Below are 20148 nucleotides of genomic sequence, written 5' to 3'. Positions count from 1 at the left end.
TAATGTATCACCTAAAGGTTTACAAATATTATTTCATTTTATCCTCAAACAACCCTGTGAGGGAGGGGCTCTTGTGCCCATTTTACAAATCAGGAAACTGATGCAGAGAGAGGTTAAGTGATTTGCCCAGGATCACCCAGCTAGTAAGTGTCTGAGGATGGATTTGATCTTCCTGACTCCAGGTCAGGGAAGGATCCAGCACTGAGCAGGCTCTTCACTTCAAGCCTAAGCAAGTTAAAAAGAACAAAGGGAAGGGAAAAGAAGGAAAGAGCTAACTTTTCTTCTAATGGTGTGGGTTCTGCAATTGTTAAACATGAGGCCAACACATAGGGCCACCAGAACCAGATTCAAAAGCAATTGGGAAATATTGAACAAAATAAAACTAATAAAACAAGCAATAAAATGAATAAAATAAAAAATACAATAGAACACAGTTAATGTTAATATGTGGTTTTCTAAGTCAATAAAGGTTCACAACCAAACAATTGGTAGAAACATTTCATCATTTCTTTTCTTGTATTAAAAAGATGAATCCGAATTCTTCAAGATTTTTACAAGTTCAAAGACTAATTGAGGATAATATTGAGAGAAAAAAAAGCCATTCTCCAAGCATCTCTCAATAGCTTCATAAAAAAAATGTGCACACCCAACCTCCAGGGACAAAGGCTGGGTGCAGTGGGTAGGGAAAGGGCAGAACTTTGTACACCTATGTTAACTTTACTGTACAGTACTGTGCATACTTTATCATTAACTTTCGTAATTCTGTTTATTATCCTGGTGCAGTATTCAACATGTCAGCATTTTAGTCCATTTTATCACTTGAATAAAGGTATTTTTTTGGGGGGGGTATGCCTTTGGTATATAGGCTGTAAAATGAGTTGAAGAAGGAAATGGACAAATCATTCCAGTATCTCTGCCAAGAAAACCCCAAATAGGGTCATGGAGTCTGACAACTGAAAACTGAACAACAATTATTTTATAGGCTAAGTGGCGTGGGTGGGTAAGGGCAAATTCACTTTAAGTAAAAATCACTTTATGTAGAGGTCCACTTTGTAATGCCCAGAACGGTCAGTATTAACATTACCTACTGTATTTTTATTTTGTTAAATATTTCCCATTACATTTTAATTTGATTCTTTGTATCTCTCCTTTACAGGATAGAACACTGGACCTGGAGTTAAGATCCGGGTTTGAATCCACCTCAATTGAAAGTCATTTCACCTCTGGTTCCTCAGTTTCCTTTTCTGTAAAATGAAGGGTTTGGATTCCATGACCTTCCAGGTCCCTCCTAGCTCTAAAGCTCATTCCCAACTCATCATTCTTTGTTCTGTCCTATCTCCCTCTCCTCCCTCGAATCAGTGGGGATGCTTCATCAACAAACATCGCAAGCCTTGGGATGGTTCCCAAACATCCTTCTGTCCAAATACATCAACTCCCACGAACACATAGCAGTTTATTAAGTTACAGCAAGGACTTTATAAAAATGTGTTTTCCCTGTAGTGGACAAGAGGACCCTGTTCATGCAGAGATAAAAATCATTTCTCTACAAAAACCATAACCCACAAAGAAATAGGCATTTGGCTGGTAGTTGAGTTAGAAAACGGGAAAGGATCAGAAAAACACCCCAAGGGTCTCAGCATCCTTCAGAATTTGTGTTCCAGATGAACCCAATTAAGAGCACTTTGGTGAAGAGAGTGAAATCCACTGGAGGGGTAGCTGGCCCAGGGCTGTGTCCAAAAGCATTGGAGTCACTCTTCTTGGCTGTTCTGAACTCAGGAAAAGAAGACTTGGGGCAGCCTGGGTAACTCTAAGCTGCAGACTCAACCAGAACCTGGGGCATGTGGCAAGAACACCTGGTAAAGGCATATTATTTAGTAAAGGGTTTTTTTTAAACCCTCCTAGCAAAGGAGAATTATCTTTTAAATTAAATGCAATTATATTCTTCAAGAGAGAAGGGCCACAGGGGCAGGTTTTGACTAGTTGCTGTCATCCCAGCTTACCCAAAGTGCTGCACAAAGGATGGACCAGGGCTGAGATTTCCTGCCAACCTGCCCTGGGCATGGCAGGTGATGCCAGCATGCTTTCCCCACCCCCCTGCACCCCTGGAGAAAAGGAATCCTAACTGTGCATTTGGTGGGGAAAGGGGTGGGGAGCGGAGAGCACTAAAGGGGAGGTAGTCCAATTAGCATCTGGTTGAGGACCTCTGGGAAGGAGGAAACCTCCCTCCCTTCTTCCCTCCAGGGGCTGAGCTCTAAGAGGGAGGCTCTTGAGCTTTTGACTCCATCTGCAGGTCAGTTTTCAAAGCCTTACCTGTTGAGGAAAATGGAAGATAACAATAATAATAATAAAAATAATAGCTAACATGTATATAGCACTTACATGCCAAACACTGTGTTAAGTGTTTTACAATTATTATCTCAATAGGTGCTCTTATTATCCCCATTTTACAGGTGAGGAAACTGAGGCAAAGAAAGGTGAAGCGACTTGCCCAGGGTTACACAGCTAGTAAGTGTCAGAGGGAGGAGTTGATTCCTATCCCCACTAATGATGCCACTCATATTTCAGAGATTAAGAATCCTACAGAATCACACACCTAGAACTCTGAGACTGCAGAAATCATATACGCCACCAGGTGGCGCCATAGCGCACAGAGCTAGAATCGGCAAGATTAGTTCAAACACTTCTGAGTTTCACCTGTCTGCCTCAGTTTCCTCATCTGTAAAATGGAGGCATAACAGCACCTAGCTGCTACGATTGTTGTGAAGATCAAATGAGCAAATATTCGTAAAGCGCTTGGCACAGTGCCTGGCACATAAAGAGTTACTTAATAAAATGCTCTTGACTTACTCCATTTAAGGTTTGAGGTTTTTTTCTCCCTTTCCTGTAGAAAGTAAAAATTCGAACGCTCACTTTCATAAGTGGAACTGTTTATAAAAGGAACCAAAAGTATTGTTTATCATCAACTCTCAGGTCTCCTCTTCTGTCTGAAAAAGTTTGTTACTGGCAAAACAGGAATCACAAGCAAGTGGGGCTATGGTTTTAATTCTGAGTATCAGTAAAGGGGATCAGTAATATTCCAGCTTCCTTTCTGCAGCGCCCAGTCACCTGAGGGAGAAACCACAGCAGGCAGGCCTGCATTTTCACTTTCCTCGCTCACTTCCCTGCTCTCTGTTCCCATCCTGGCTCCCTGCAGCCCCCTTCTCTCCCTGCAGGATCTCAGTGGAATAGAGAGTGCTGGCCTTAGAGACAGGGAAAGCTGAATTTGAAAAAGACCCACTTCAGCGATTTACAACCCCGGGCAAGTCACTTCTCTCAGAGCCTCAGCTACCCCATCTGTAAAACGGGGATAATAATAGCAACTGCATCACAGGAGCAAATGAGATCATGAACACAGAGAGCTTTGCAAACTTTGACAAGCTATTATTAGCCGTGTTCCACAGGACAGTACGTAGCCCAACCTGGTATTTGCTGGACTGGGTCCCACTTTCTCTGGGAAGGGTTATTGGGTAGTATAGTCTTACGCCTGACTGGCTGCTCACTGCCCAGGGTGTCGGAAACCTTTCCCTTCAGATAACTGGGAGACAGAAAGAAAAAGGCCACAGCAGTTGCGGGTGGGGGAAAATTGCTTTCCGGAATTAAAACAAAAAAAAAAAAGGAAGAGGAAGTTGGGCTAAGTGAGTGGTTACATCCAAAGAAGCTTATTCCCCATCTTTTTGTCCCCTGAAACTTCAGTGGCCGACCTCGGGGCCCATATCATCACTTCCCCCCAAATCCGCCAAGTCAGCAACTCTATCTTCGGCACTCAGTCCCCTGCCCCTCAACACACTGTGGTATTTATTTGGCTGGGGAGGGGGAAGAGGGCAAAAAGAATCAACAAGTCATTTATTCATCTGCTTTCCACAAAAGAAAAGTCAGTGTGAATTAGCAAAAAACCAACACAAGAGGGGTTAATGAACAAGATCTCAATTGCCTAGAAAAAAAATGTGACTTTACTCTTCAAGTATTTTCTTGTAATACTATTCTCATAAAAGGGATGATAGGGGCCTCTAGGCTGTCTAGACTCTAGACAAGGACTTCTTAACCCAGGGTCCAGCCCATGGATAAATTGGGGGGGGGGTCTGAATTTGGAGGAGGAAAAAAATTCACATCTTTATTTTCACTTAACCTCTTACTGAAATTTAGCATTGCCTGCAATTACTTTAAAACATTTTTCAGAAAAGAGGTCCATAAGCTTCTCCAGGCTGCCAGCAGAGTCCATGACACACAAAAATTCAAAGAAACACTTCTTTGCCTAGCTCTGATCGGCTCTTGGAAGTCTGAAGTAACTCATAGGAGGTGCCGAGGGCATCAACAGATTCAGGTGGCTCTTGGACACCCAAAGATGACCCACCCATGGTTAGGAGGGTTGGTGAGCTGTGCTATGCAGGTTGCATGTAACAAACTCCTGCTCTCAGGTGGTATGTTCCCCATCAGACACTCTCAGCTGGGGTTTTGCTGCAATTAGGCACCCAGAAACTTCCTAGAAACCTTTTGTTAATTCCTAGGTTGTTGGACACTTTGTGTAAACTGAGGCTGGGTTTCTTCAAAGTTTCCTGCCATGGAGTGGAAGGTCTAGGATGGTTCCTGGGAATTATTTGGTTGGGGGGACTCCATTTACCACCAACTTCCTCCCTGCTCATGCTCTCTGATAGAGGGGAGGCCTCCCAGCTCACAGAGGGGAGTGCACAGCTTCAGAAAGATTAATGAACCCTGGCCTGTGAGACCCTTCCCTCCTTGGCCAATAACACTAATGCAGAATATCAAGTCGGTGAGACCCTGAGACTTGGCTTCCTTTTCTCCACCTACTGAGCTATTGAGGAGAGAGAGAGAGAGAGAGAGAGAGAGAGAGAGAGAGAGAGAGAGAGAGAGTGTGTGTGTGTGTGTGTGTGTGTGTGTGTGTGTGTGTGTGCGTGTACCAAAGGCAGAGGCTCCCTGACCTCTAGGGCAGGTCACATGGGAAAACATTGCCCAAGAGTCCCAGGACACAGTGGAATTGGAGCATACAGCCTCCACCCCCATGTTTGGGAACACAGACAAATGAAAAACCTAGGAGCAGCAAATACACAGTCTATGTGCAACCCAATCCCCTGCCCAAAGTCGCCACCCCCCAGCAAGGACTCACAGATCAAGGGGGGAGGGGTGTTCCAGGAAACAAGAAGCCACCCACATATTTAGGCAAGAAGAGAGCTGGGGTCAGAAATTGAGGTGCTTGGCAGGTCGGAGGGGATCTATTTAGAATGCTGGGACTCTTCTGTCCTTGAGGGCAAGGGGCCCCTGTAATTGCTATCAGGATTCTCCAGAGAGGGAGACAAGCATCGTCGGCAGCAGCAGCAGCAGAGAGAGAAGAGCCGGGCTCGGACGGCTTGGGTACAGAGGACAAACATGATGCAGTTGGCACCTCCTTGGAATGTGTTCCCGATTCCCTGCCAGGGCAGAAGAGGAAAAGCATTCACTTGAAGGTCAGAAGGTGCCCTTCCAGATGTGGAAAGACCAAGACCTGTCTGTTCCTTCTTCCTGTCATATATCATCACCATCATCATCATCATCATCATCATACCTAACAGAAGGTTGGATGGTCCTGCCCCTATTGATAAGCTGGATTTGGAGTGTAAAAACGTGGGTTCAAATGCTACTTGTTACCTGCGGGTCCTTGCTCAAGTTCCTTACCCTCTCCAAGCCTTTAAGTTCCTCAACTGTAAAAATGAGGTGGCGGTTGCTCATGGTTCAGTCATGTTTGACTCTTCGTGACCCCATTTGGAGTTTTCTTGGCAGAGATACTGAAGTGGTTTTTGCCATTTCCTTCTCCAGCTCATTTTACAGATGAGGAAACTGAAGCAGACAGGGTTAAGTGACTTGCCCAGGGTCACACAGCTAGTAAGTGTCTAAGGTTGGATTTGAACTCATCTTCCTGACCCCAAGCCTGGCACTCTACCCACTGTGCCACCTAGCTGCCCCATAAAATGAGGGGGTTGGACTAGGTCTCTGAGGGATCCTATGATCCTTCCCATTCTCATCCCCCTAGTCCCAGAGTAGTTCTAAGTCTGTTCACAATTATCTTCCCAGAGACTTCAGGAGATTAGATTGATCCTCTCTAAACAGAGGGAGGGGAGGGGAGGGATGGGAGGGGAGGAGGAGAGAAGAAGGGAGGGGAGAGAGGGGAGGGGAGGGGTGGGATGGGATTTTCCCCCTCCCCGACATGCCCTTGGGGAAGGTCTGCATATAACTGGGCTGGTGGCTCTCAGGGTCATTTCTATTTTTCCAGTTTTGGACAGAGGACAGCGGCCCTGAGTCCACATGCCCTGGGAACTTGCTCAGTCTGTATATCCGAGGCAGGGCTCCTCCACTTACGTGTAAGACCACCAGCACAGGAGTCTGCACAGCAGGGGAGTTACAGAGAGTCAGGATGAACCGGACAGTGCTCCATACGCGCAGGCAGATGAAGATGAGAGGAATGAGGATGAGCTTCTTATCTGCTACCGAGGTCCGGTGCTGACAAGCGTGCGTCTCTGCCAGGAGGGGTCGGTACTCTGAGAGCGCAGCACGCTGTGGACAGCAAAGACAATTGAGTTCCTGGCCTCTCCTCTCCTCCTCTTCACCTCCATGTTAGCGCTCTCTCCCTCTTAAAATGAGTTGGCATAGATTTGGTATTTACCCAACCTTATATACATAAGAATGGAAACTCTTCGAGGTCCGGGCTGTTCCATTTTTGGTGTCTAGCACCATGCCTGGCACTCAGGAAGGTTTGACACTCGAGGGAAGCAGAGAGCTGGGCTTCTGATAACACCTCCTCCTTCCAATAGTCTGGGGGGAACCCATGTAAGGCATCTGGTGGCTTCCCCCACAGACTCCCCAGAAAAGCAGCCCACACCTGTGGGATACCATGTGCTGAGCCTGGCCCCTGAGGAACGGAGCTGACCCTGAGCAAGAGGCATCTGTTAGCCTGGGACCTCTTGGAGGGGAGGAGAGAACGGAAGCTCCCCTAAGGCAGGGAATGTTTTCCATTGTTTTGGTCCTTCTCTCCCCAGGGCCTGGCACATAAGAAATGGCTGCAGTCCCTCTCTCCCTGGAGGAGGCTGGGCTGGATTGCTTGGGTCCTAGAGTCCTGAGCTCCTCTAAGGTTAAGTCAATCAGGTGTCTGAACAAAGACCGGCACCGATATGGGGAACCCCTGGGGGAGGGATGGCCTAGCAGGCCGCCTGAGGGGGACTGAGCTGATCCAGGAGGGAAACCAGGGCAGGTTCAAGCTTTGGAGCCAACTGGTATTGGGATGGGCCAGGGGTGGGGAACCTGTGGCCTTCTAGGTCCCCGAGTGCTGCCTTCTGAGTCTAAGTTTTATTAAGGGGATTTGTCCTGTGAAGTTTGGATTCAAAGGGCTACACTTGAGGACCTAGAGGGCCACATGTGGCTGGATAGCCCATGAGGGTCTGTTCATCCAGCCTGGGTGAGACAGGGAGACCCAGTATTTGTCCCACTTGCCTCCACCCCTCCCTGCCCCCCAAAAGCTTATTAATTAGCAGAGTGCCTAGGCACACTGTAGGCACTGACTAAATATTTCTTTTCTTTTTTTTCTTTTCAGCCAAAGACAGGGTTTATTAGAACATCGATTAGGTGTGGGTGAGATTTAAAGAATCTGCCATATTGGCCAGACTTAAGGAATCTAAGCATTTGTATTGCTAATGAAAGCAGGCCAGATCTTAAGAATCTGAGCCGTAAATGTTTCTTGATTGATTCCCAGCTCAGCTACAGAGAGGAGGCAGCTTGGTACAGCTGCACCTGAAGTCAGAGGGCCTGGATTCAAATCCTGACTTTGCCACTTATTACCTCTGGGACCCAGGGCAACTCACTTCACTTGTGTACCCTCACTGGGAGGAAGCTAGGACCCACTCTAACCTTGAACCTCTGCTAAGCCTGGATTCAGGACTACTGTCCTCTCTCCATAACAAGATGACCTCAATTTGAACTAGATGACCTCAAAGGTCCCTTCCGGTTCTAAATCTAGTCCTAAGGGAAACTAGATCCCTGGCTTCCTCACAGCTATCCCACTTCAGTCACTCTTTGAGGGGGAACCCCTGAGGGATCTGTAGACACTTCCTCCTCTGCAAAAGAGCTCACCCCAAGCGCAGCCCCAGCTAAGGAATCAGGACAAATGAGCCAGCAGAACTTCAGAATGCACTAGACCAGGGGTGGGGAACCTGCAGGCTTAAGGCCATATATTTGTTCTATAAAATTTGGAGTCAGTCAAAAGGTACTTAAGGACCTGGAAGGTGGCATGTGGCCTTAAGGCTGCACTTAAGGACCTGGAAGGTGGCATGTGGCCTTAAGGCTGCACTTAAGGACCTGGAAGGTGGCAAGTGGCCTTAAGGCTGCACTTAAAGACCTAGAAGGTGGCATGTGGCCTTAAGGATGCAGGTTCCCCATCCTGGCACTAGGCTCTCACACAAAGCAGACTCTTGAGCCTGGGACATTTATTTTTAAGCTCTTTGCCCTAGACCGAGTTAGGGAGGACAAGCTGTGCTACACACTTGACTGTGTGACCCTAAGCAAGCCCCTTAACACCTCAGGGCCCCAACTTCTGTGAAGAGAAGGAGTTTTGTGGCCTGCAGTTCCCTAAGAGTTGCCAGCAGCGCTGCTTCCTATGAAAAACTGCCTTTGGGCCACTCTGTTGACCATTTCCATGGTTTCCACGTGGGCATTTCCTTGGAGAGGCCAGATTGAAGCACACCTGTGCCTCTCTCTCATCCTGATCACATGTAGACCCTACTGAAGCTCCACCCAACCTACTGGAGGCCTTCCTCTATCTGCTAAGCAGAGCACTCTTAGGTCTTCATCTCTGCATAGGCTCTCCTTTCTTCCATCATACGGTTCCTGGATTATATTGTTTTTATGCCACTTCCTGGGCATAAATGTCATTCATAAACAGGAATGATGGGAAGACCTCACCATCTCTGGCACATCCCCATTCTATTTGGACTCAGCGCCAGACCTTCATGGGGGGGGTGATGGCGGGGGCGCCTTTGTGGAGCAGGAGTCTTCTTGTTTTAGGGGCCACTTGATACTGATAACGAATGAGTCATTGAACAGAATTCTGGCATGTCATTATCTATTATAGGATCTTGTATGATCTTAAAATATGGGGGACCCGTTGATGGAAAAGAGACTGTACTTGACTCTGTTGAATTAAACAAACATTTCTGAAGCACCTATACCTCTGCCAAGTCCTTTATAAGGTACCAGGGAAAATGAAACAGATACCGTCTCTAGGAGCTCACATTCTACACTGGACTTGAACGTACAGGGCCATTCATTCGACAAGCTTTTTTTAACTACTTACCACGTCCCAGGTACTGTCTTAAACACTGGGGCTACAAAGACAAAAAGAAATAGTCCCTACCCTAGCTTACATTCTATCAATGGATGGGGGCAGAGAAAATAATGTGTATACAAATAAGCATGTACCAATGCTATATAATATATACAGTAATTACAATGCAAGGCAGCTAGGTTGTGCAGTGGATAGAACACCAGAAGTGGAGTCAGGAAGATCTGAGTTCTAATCTGGCCTCAGACATTTAGGAGCAATGTGATCCTGGGCAACTCACTTAACCCTTCTCCCCCTCAGTTTCCTCATCTGCAAAATTAGCTGGAGAAAGAATGGCAAAAACCACTCTAGTTTCTTTGCCAAGAAAACCCCAAATGGGGTCACAAAGAGCCAGACGACTAAAGTGGCCGACCATTGTTACTATTATATGCTTACATTTATTATCATTATTATTATTATTAGCCACAATGGCTAATACATTTTACATACTTTTTTTTTAAGTTTGCAAAGCACCTTTTCACATGTTGCTTCATTTGGTTCTCACAATAACCTTGTAGGATGACCAGGCTCGACTCCACTGGGTCAAATGTTGCTTTAAACAATCAGTAAATAATAAACTCAGGGTGATCTTGTAGTCTCTGCACTTGTCACTCAACTGCATGACTGAAGACAGTCCATAAAAATCCTTTTCTGTTCTCATGCATTTTTTGTTTAGTTTTGTTTTGGTTTTGGGTGAGGCAATAGGTGTTAAGTGACTTGCCTAGGGTCACACAGCTAGTAAGTGTCAAATGTCTGAGGCCAGATTTGAACTCAGGTCCTCCTGACTCCAAGGTTGGAAACTCTATTCACTGCACCACCTAGCTGCCCCCATGTATTTTTTTTTAAAGCCAATAATACCTTTGATACATGTACAGATCATTCTCAAAGATCTTGTAGGAATGGAAAAGAGGCAGGTGAGTCAGTAGTTACCAACGTCTCTTCTCTAGTCTTTTGGGGGACAATGATATCATTCACAATCTGGACAATAGACATTCTTCAGTCACGTGGACTTTCCAGCATAAATAGACTTTTTGAGTGGTCACCGACTTCTTGTAGAAGGTTCCACCAACACAATTCTCTAGAGGACCTCACTAACCATAGAGAAGTCCTCTTCAACATGTGGACTCTGAACTGTATCTTCCTAATCTATGGCACCAACATACATTTCCCTGTTATATGTCTCCTGAGATTTATGATCTAAGAGTTGTTGAAGTGTTACTTTTGTTGTTTTTTTTTTTCAAGAAATCTTGGATGATTTGAGTAGCTAGATGGATGGGAGATATCATGTTGGAAAAGAACCTTTAGGGAATTGTTTTTCTTCACCGAATCAAATAATTTTTCATAATTAACAAACATCAGGTACAATAGGATTTCTTTTCTTCTTATATTCTCTTCTCTTCTTTATATACATCTTTCAGTCAACTGTGAAATGGTAAAGCTGTGACCTATCATTGAATACTGCTTTCAAAAGCCTGCTTGTCCCCTACCAATGATCTCACTGAGGATATTTCTGTTTGTATATTAACGACTTGCATAAAGATTTCATATAGGTGGATGAGTAAATATAGAACTAGTTATAGTTTTCTTGGTTATCCTTTTTTTTTGTATTAACAATGTTTGAAATATTTTCCCCACTCTATTGGCATTTTCCCTCTCTTCAGTCCCTTAGTATCCTCATAACTGTGTCTTCTTCTGCACAGATCTTTCCTATACACATTTTTCCCATTCCAGCTGTTTTCCCATCTTTATTCTTCTCAGGGCCATTTCTACCAGCAAGCATATCTGGAGGTGAAGGTAGATTCCATGTGTAGTGGTTCTACTCTTCTTGGGAGTGAAAGTAGTTGGCAATCATTGTTAAAAACTTTCCCATTTTTCTTCCTGGAAAAGTTGTCTTCCCTTCATTTTCATCCTTAAATGCCCTTAGGATTATTTTGCTCAGCTGGAATTCTTGCCACACTCTCTTTAGACTAGTTTGACCTTCCACTGCCTCTCTCTTCTTTACTGTCTGCTCATGATCATCCATCATTCGTCTTCATAAGACTTTACAGAAAGGTCATCCCGGGCAGCTATCTGTCTCTGCTTGGGAAGGAAGTCAAATTTTTGTCAGAGGTGGTATTTGAACCCAATTCTTCACAATGTCAGGAGAAATTGAGAAAGGCCTCCTCACACTGGGTAGAACCCTCTCAGCGACCTTATGGAAGGATATGGACAAGAGTGGCATAGGAAGGGCAGACATAGGCTGAGAACTTGCTGTTGGAAGGAACTCCCAAGTCAATGAGATGATAATAATTGTTATCACAACTACATGTGCAAAAATATTGATAGCAGCCCTTTTCACGGTGGCAAAATATTGGAAACTGAAGAACTGCCCATCAATTGGGGAATGGCTGGACAAGCTGTGGTATATAAATATTATGGAATACTATTGTTTCATAAGAAATGATGAACGGACAGATTTCAGAAAATCCTGGGAGAACTTGTATGAACTGATGCAAAGTGAAATGAGCAGAACCAGGAAAATATGGTACAAAGTTTCAGCAATATCATGTGATGATCAATTATGAATGACTCAGTTCTTCTCAACAATACAACAAGACAAGGACAAAGGACTCACAAAGGAAAATGCTATCCACATCCAGATAAAGAGCTGATGGACTCTGAATGCAGATTGAAGCATTCTTTTAACTTACTTTATTCTTTCTCATGGTTTTCCCCCTTTTGATCTGTTTCTTCTTTCACAACTGTGACAAATGTAGAAATTTTTTTACATGACAGCACATGTATAAACTATATCAAACTGCCTACCATTTTCAGAAGAGGGGAGGGAGAAAATTTGAAACTCAAAATCTTGTAAAAGCAAATGCTAAAAATTTTATTGATATAACTGGGTCAAAAATAAAATACTATTAAAAAGAAAAAAATAATGATGACAAATAGTGGGTACTTGTATAGCACTCTAATGTTTACAAAGCAATTTACATATGCTATCTCATTTGATCCACAAAGTCTACTTCTGTGAGGTAGATACCATTAATTACCCCCTTTTTACAGAAGGAAAAAAATTCTTTAGTGCTTTCAAAAGTATGTTGTCACAATACAGCTCAGAGAGGCAAGTGTTTTGCCTAAAATTAACACAGCTAAAAAGTACCAAAGGTGGGATTTGAACCCAGGTATTCTGACTTCAAATCTGGTATTCTAGGCACTTTGTGGCAGTTGCCTCCCATATGGAAAATACTCTGATTAGAGCAATCAGACCTCCTAATACAAGAGCTTATTAATACCATCCTGATCTCAGCAGGAAGCAGAGTATGGCCAAGGAAGCCATGCACCCCCAAAGAGAAAAGAGTTAAAGACTGCATTCAAAAGCCTTGAATCAAAGTCTCTTTCACTAGGTAATGAATTAGTGAGTTTGGAGTGGGCTTTCTCTCCACTGATGGAGATCATAGCCCTAAGTAAATGGTCTTCATATGCTGGGGTTCTGTGATTTCACCAGTCTGGGGAACCCCTGGTGTAGACATGCCTTCTACTGATGTAATTTGGCCACTCATCTCCACCTTTAAGTTTTATAGCATTTTCAGGGCACTGAAGTCTTCCTGACTGAAAGTTTGTCTCTGTCACTCAGTTTCTCTCTGTCTCTGTGTCTCTCCATCTGTGCTGTTTCCCTTCTCAGTACCTAGCACAGTGCCTAGTAAATATAGGGTAATTAAATAAATGGGCTGCTAATTAATTACTGTGGGGGGGGGGTGTCAGATAGGTGGAGCAGTGGATAGAGTGTCAGAGTCCTGGAGTCAAGAAGACTCACCTTTGTGAATTCAAATCTGTCCTCGCTAGCTATGTGACCCTGGGCAAGTCACTTCATCCCTTTTGTCTCAGTTTCCTTATCTGTAAAATGAGCTGGAGAATGAAATGGCAAACCACTCCAATATCTCTGCCAAGAAAACTCCAAATGGGGTCACGAAGAGTTGGAAATGACTGAAAATAATGGAACAACAACAAATTAACTGACTTATTCACTAGGTATAATAATAATAACAGTTAGAATTTATATAATGCTTTAAGATTTGCAAATCACTACATAAACTGATGCTGAGTGAAGTCAGCAGAACCAGAAGAACATTGTACATAGTAACAGCAACACTGTGCGATGTCTAACTGTCATAGACTTGGCTCTTCTCAGCAATGCAAGGATCTAAGACAACTCCAAAAGGTTCATGATGGAAAATGCTGTCCACATCCAGAGAAAGAACTCTGGTGTCTGAATGCAGATAGAAGCGTATTATTTGCTCTCTTTTTTTTTCTTTTTTCTTTTGTTTCTTCTTTCTTGTGGTCCCTTCCATTGGTTCTAATTCTTCTTTACAACATGACTAATGTGAAAATACGTTTAACATGAGTGTAGGTGTACAGCCTATATCAGGTTACATACTGTCTTGGGGAGGGGAGAGAGGGGGGAGAAAATTTAAAACTCAAAATCTTATGGAAGTCAATGCTAAAAACTAAAAATTAATTAATTTAAAAAAAGATTTGCCAAGCACTTTATAAATATTATCTCATTTATCCTCACAACAACCCTGGGAGGTAGATACTATTATCTCCATTTTACAGATGAGGAAACTGAGTCAAACAGAGGTTAAGTGTCTTGTCCAGGATCATACAGCTAGTAAGTGTCTGAGACTGGATTTGAACTCAGGTCTTCCTGACTCCCGACCCAGTACTCTATCCTTTATACATATCCCCACTTTATGAATGAGGAAATAGATTCAGATTAAGTGATATCAAGGTCACATGGTTTGTATTTGTCAGAGGGTCTGAACCCAGGTCCTCTTGATTCCAATGCTGGTCTTCTTTCTATGATGCCATGGGGCCACAGTGCAGTGGAAATAGAGTAGCAATTGGAGTCAGAAGGCTTGGGTTTGAATCCTGGCTCTTCTGCCCATCAGACCTTGGCGCGAAGTGGGGGTGAGGAGTCAGTTCCTTTTAATGGACCTCAGTTTCCTCAACTATAAAATGGGGGTGCAGTGGACCTAAATGACATTGAAGTCCCTTCCTGCTCCAGAGCTATGATCCTATGTTTCTGTCGATTTTTCAGCCATGGTAACTCATGAAGGATCAGAGGATCACAGATTTCGAGTTTGCTCAGCTGGAAAAACTTCCCACCCTCTGGGCAGCACTTAGAAACCTCTCCAAAATTGGCTAAGCTTGCCGATATATAATAGTCCATGGCCAGGCCCACATTTAAGACCCTTCTTCTGTTTTGAGAGCACGCACTCAATCAGCATAGCCTTGAGAATTCCCCATCCCCTCTATTCCACAACAGGGCCCCAAAGGGTTTGTAAAGAAGAAGCTTTTGATTTGTCCCATCCCTGGGATTTCTTTGACATGGGGGACTCCCAGCGTGGAAACTCCCTCCACTCCTGAGGACAGGCAAAATGGCCTATAATGGCTACTTTTTTTTTTTAGATTTTTAAATTTTTTAAAAATTACCAAGTATTTACATAAATTTTTTCTTCCTGGAACTACTGGAAAAATAAAAACAAAGCCAAAATTCTTGTAACATATATGTATAATCAAGAGGAACAAATCTCCCATATTGCCCATGCCCCCAAACTCAGGTCTCATTCTGCATATTAGCCTAAGGAGGGCTGCATGTTGTATCATGGGTTGATCCTAAAGTGTTGATCAGAATTCTTAAGTCTTTTCAAATTTTTTTTTTGATGAGGCAGTTGGGGTTAAGTGACTTGTCCAGGGTCACATAGCTAGTAAGTGTCAAGTGTCTGGTCTGAGATTGGATTTGAACTCAGGTCCTCCTGACTCCAGGGTCGGTGTTCTATCCACCGCTCCACCTAGTTGCCCCCCAAATTGTTTTTGAAATGTTAATGATAACTTAGACTCTTCTTCACCAGTCACTAAGAAGTTGAGCGTCTAGCCCAGGGCCACTCAAGCAGCATGGGCCAGTGGCGACACTTGAACTCAGGCCTTTGTGATGTCAACTATCTTTTAATCATCTATTATACCATTTCTTTTCAGGAAGAAAAGGCTCAGGAGAGAGAGAAAAATATAGTTAACAACCCAAATGGCTTATGATGTAGGTGTCCCTTGAAGCAAGCTCGTGTGTGCCTGAGGCAGGAAGGGCCTGGTGAAGGGTGGACACCTTCCATGTTCAAGCATAACGAAAGGTCTTAATTCTCAAAAGGAGCAGGGCACAGCTCAGAACACTCCGATCTGAAATGCTGGGCACTGATTAAGTTTCCTGATGGCCACAGGACAGCTGCAGAGAGCTTCGGTCCTTTGCATTAGACAGAACTGCTAAGTTCAGAATACTCAGAACCAGAGAGCTGGCATGAGCCTCAGAGGTCACCTGGCCTGACTCTAACCTGAAGCAAGGCTTCTTGAACAGCATCCCCTGCTTGAGCATACAGCCCTGGAGGAGTCACTACCTTTTCAGGCAATCCACTCAAATCTGGGATGGTTGTGAGGACTCCAGTTGCTTGGACTTGTCTCCTGGGTTGAATGGAAACCTGTCTACCTGCATTTTTCACCTGTTACTGCTATTTCTGTCCTCTGGGTCCAAGCAAAACAAGTTGAATCCCTCTTCCATATGACAGCATGTCCCACACTTGAAGACAGTTATCATGTTCTTCCCGAGTCTTCTCGTTTTCAGCTTAATCATTCCCAGTTCCTTCAACTGATTCTCCTCTTCCTTCTTCTCTTCCTCCTCCTCCTCCTCCTCCTCTTCCTTTTCCTCCTCTTCTTCTTTCTCCTCCTCCTATTCCTCCCTCTCCTCCTCACAAAAGACATTTACATAGCATTTTTAAATTCTGTATAGGGTATTACATGCCTCAGTTTCCTCATCTGTAAAATGAGGGAGTTGGACCCAGTGACCTCTGAGGCCCCCTTCCAGGTCTAAACACTAGGATACTGTAATCCTATGATTATGTCATTTCAGCCTGACAACCACCAGATGCTACATTTATTTTTAACCCCATTTTACAGATGAAGAAACTGAGGGTCACAGAAGTGAGGCGAGTTGCCCAGGGTTACACAGCTAGTACATGTCAGGGATAGGGGTCGAACCCTGGTCTTTTTTACTTCAAGCCCAGCCCCTTTGTTCCCTTCACATATTCTAGTCCATCAGCGTCCCTCCTGAAACATCCCAGAACTAGACACAATATGCATCTTATGTGGTCTGACCAGGCCAGAGCAGTAAAACCCTCCCAACCCTCATTCTGAGGACCATATGTCTAACAAAGGACAGGTCTGACCATATCACTGTCACTCCATTACCTTTAGGGGATTAGTTAGGACCCAATACAAATTCCTTTTCAGGCTCTTCTATTTAATAAGCTTGAAATTTCAATGATGCAGGGGACTCCCAATGAGATTTCCTCCCCTGAGGCAGATCAGCAACTTATTGTCAGCATACAGCATCAGAAAATTGCCCGAGAAACTTAGAGGTTAAGTGACTTGTCCAGGATCACACAGTAGATCTGCATAGAGGGAGGGGTTGAAGCCAGGCCTTCCTGGCTGGGGGAGGCCAGGCTCTGCCTTGCTCACCCATCAGCCCCTTCTTTAAAGACCTTATTATAATTAAGGGTATGGGCTGGCCCCTGTGATTTCAGTGGTAGAGAGGAGAGCTGTCCAACACTCCTGGTGCTGCCAGCAGCACACTCCCCAGGGCTCCCAAACCACACTAAAATACCATTGGGAAATATTTAACAAAATAAATAAAAATACAATAGAATGAAGATCAGATGAATATGCGGTTTTTGAAGTCAATATGCAGCTGGCAGGGATCATATTGTTTAGTGGTCCTCCTTTCTTTCTTTCTTTCTTTCTTTCTTTCTTTCTTTCTTTCTTTCTTTCTTTCTTTCTTTCTTTCTTTCTCTTTCTTTCTTTCTTTCTTTCTTTCTGTCAGCTAGGCAATAGGGTTAAGTGACTTGCCCAGGGTCACACAGCTAGTAAGTGTCAAGTGTCTGAGGCTGGATTTGAACTCGGGCCCTCCTGACTCTAGGGCCAGTGCTCTATCCACTGTGCCACCTAGCTGCTCTCAGATCCTTATTTACTTTCAAGGCTCAACTCAAGTACTATCATCTCTGTGAAGCCTTTGACAGATAAGGATCATTATATGACCACTGCTTTCTCTGGCGTCCTGCACATGGTTATTGTCTGGTCCTTTCAGTCACATCTGACTCTTCATGACTCCATTTGGGGGTTTTTCGGCAGGCACACTGGAGTGGTTTGTCATTTCCTTCTCCAGCTCATTTGACAGATGAGGAAACTGAGGCAAACAGGGTCGCATGACTTATCTAGGGTCACACAGTCAAGTAAGCATCTAAGGCCAGATTTGAACTGAGGAAGATGAGTCTTCCTGCCTCTAGGCCTGGCACTCTATCCACTGAGTCACATAGCTGCCCCACACATAGTAGCTGCTTCATAAATATTTAACTGAGTCCATGCATCAACATTTTCCTATTGATTTTTGGAACTCCAGTGCAGGACTTTACATTCCTCCCTATTAAATTTCATATTTTAATCTTCAGCCCGCTGTTCTTGCCTGGAAGACTTTCTTTGGGGTAGGGGGAATCCCAATTCTGTTTCCAATGAATGCACCATCTCTCCTAGGTTCCTATCCCCTGCTAATATAAGTAGAACATCCATGCTTAAAATAGATGTAGGAAATCCATTGGATTCTCTTTTTTTTTCTTTTTGAGGCAATTAGGGTTAGTGACTTGTCCAATGTCACACAGCTAGTAAGTGTCTGAGGCCAGACTTGAACGCAGGTCCTCCTGCCTCCAGGGCCAGTGCTCTATCCATTGCACCAACCATCTGCCCCTCCCATTGGATTCTGAACTCCAAACTCAGGTCACCAAGATTTGTGGGCCTCTTACTGGAAACTGTTTCATAAGCTTTCACGACTGGAAACCTTTGTCCAATGCCTATAAACTTGTGGAGACAGAGGCCAGATTTTTAACCTCCCCCATCACAGCTTGAGCTTAGCTGGGTTTTAGATCCAGATAACAGGATTGCAAGGCTGGTGGGATGGAAAAACATAATGGCTTTTTTAAAAAAAGGTTCACAGACCTTCTAGGGAGCATAATTAATGATTGAATGGTTTTTAAAAAAAAACCCTACCATTTATCATCAAGTATTAGAGCTGCATCCTGGGAGGCATTGTTGTTTTTTTTCCCCCCCACAAATGATCAGAACATCTTACATTTCTTCCTAGGTAATCTTCTTGTCTCGCCAGCTTTTCCTTCCTACAGATGTCAAAAGAAATCTTCCTAATTAATCCTCATGTCATTGTCCAGCTCAGAAACCTTCTATAGTTCCCTACTGCCTAGAAGTTAATACACAAAACTCACCAGCCTGACATTTAAAGCTGTACACAGTCTGGCTCTGCCCTACCTTTCCAGCCTTATTTCACATGACTCCTCTTCACGCCCTTGACCTTCCAGTCAAACAAGATTCCTAGTAATAACTCTCTGATATCACCCTGCCATCACCTCCAGGCCTAGGACACACCCTTACTTCATCTCTGCTTGCTGAAGTCTTTTTCCTTTAAGCCTCAGTACAGATGTAGCCTCCTCCATGGAGGAAGCCTACCCTGATCTCTCCAACGGAAAGTACTGTCTCCCTCCTGAAGAATTATTCCGGGGGCACGTTGTCTGGCTTTCTCCTTGGCCCCTCACAATTCACACTGTACCATGCCTGTCTGCGGACATGTCACAACAACAATGAAAATAGCTAGCATTTATAGTAAGCTTTGAGGTCTGCAGTGCGCTAGACATATTATTATTATATCCCCTAGTAGACTGTAAGCCCTTTCAGCAAGGGCTAGGTTGTCTTTCCATATTTAAATCTCCCCATCTCCTTACATATACAGTAGGCGCTTAATATGCGTTGATCTTCCATGAAATTTCTCCTATTCTGCTCCCCCCACCCCCCACTTGCTCATGTCTCCCTTATCAAATTATCTTGTATTTACTGGACATTTTTATACACTCCTATGGGTATATGTTATTTCCCCTTTCAGAGCACTAGGTCCTTGAGAGCTGCTCAATTTTCATCAGTGTATCTATAGTGCCTGAGACAAGGGCTGGCAATCAAGAAGCATTTATTAATGAATTACTCTATAGACTAGGCACTGTACTAAGAGCTACAGAGATACAGAGAAAAAGCAAAAACAGCAGGTGATTAAGAAATGCATTTCTTAAGCACTTAGTGTATACCAGACACTGTGCTAAGTGCTAGAGAGACAGAGAAAGCAAAAACAGCAGGTGACTAAGCAATGCATTTATCAAGCACTTGCTGTAAGCCAGGCACTGTGCTGAGTGCTAGAGAGACAAGGAAAAAGCAAAGACAGTAGGTGGCTAAGAAATGCATTTATTAAGCATTTACTGTATACCAGGCACTGTGCTAAGTGCTAGAGAGATAAAGAAAAAACAAAACCAGCAGGTGACTAAGAAATGCATTCATTAAGCACTTACTGTATGCCAGGTACTGTGCTAAGTGCTAGAGATAAAGAAAAACAAAAAACCCTACAAAAACCAGTAAGTGCTTAATAAATGCTGGTCTGTTCCTTGATTTCACCTGCCTTTCCAAGCCATCCCAGTGGGATTCTGCTGACTGCTGACTTAACTGCACACACTTCCCCACGCCCCCAGGACGCACACCCTTGGCATTCACCCTGTTAAACTACGGCCCCCACCCCCACCCCCACCCCAGAGGGCCACCTTCCACAGCAGTGGCATCAA

At 44.1% G+C, this 20148-nt stretch overlaps 1 protein-coding gene across 1 annotated transcript in view; it reads right to left on the bottom strand.

The window, feature by feature from the left end:
* Positions 1–1433: 1433 nt before the first annotated feature.
* GPR157 (G protein-coupled receptor 157) overlaps positions 1434–20148 on the bottom strand; it is a 40121-nt gene continuing 21406 nt past the window's right edge. The window contains 2 exon segments of the mRNA XM_078145692.1: positions 1434–5462; positions 6388–6582. Coding sequence (XP_078001818.1) covers positions 5211–5462; positions 6388–6582 — 447 coding nt within the window. The 3' untranslated portion in view covers positions 1434–5210.

Source organism: Phascolarctos cinereus, unplaced genomic scaffold, assembly GCF_003287225.1.
Source record: "Phascolarctos cinereus isolate Bilbo 61053 unplaced genomic scaffold, phaCin_HiC Scaffold_726;HRSCAF=1367, whole genome shotgun sequence".
In the NCBI taxonomy this organism is placed as follows: domain Eukaryota; kingdom Metazoa; phylum Chordata; class Mammalia; order Diprotodontia; family Phascolarctidae; genus Phascolarctos; species Phascolarctos cinereus.
The sequence above is the reverse complement of the archived record's forward strand: the minus strand, read 5'-3'. Positions and strand labels throughout refer to the sequence as shown.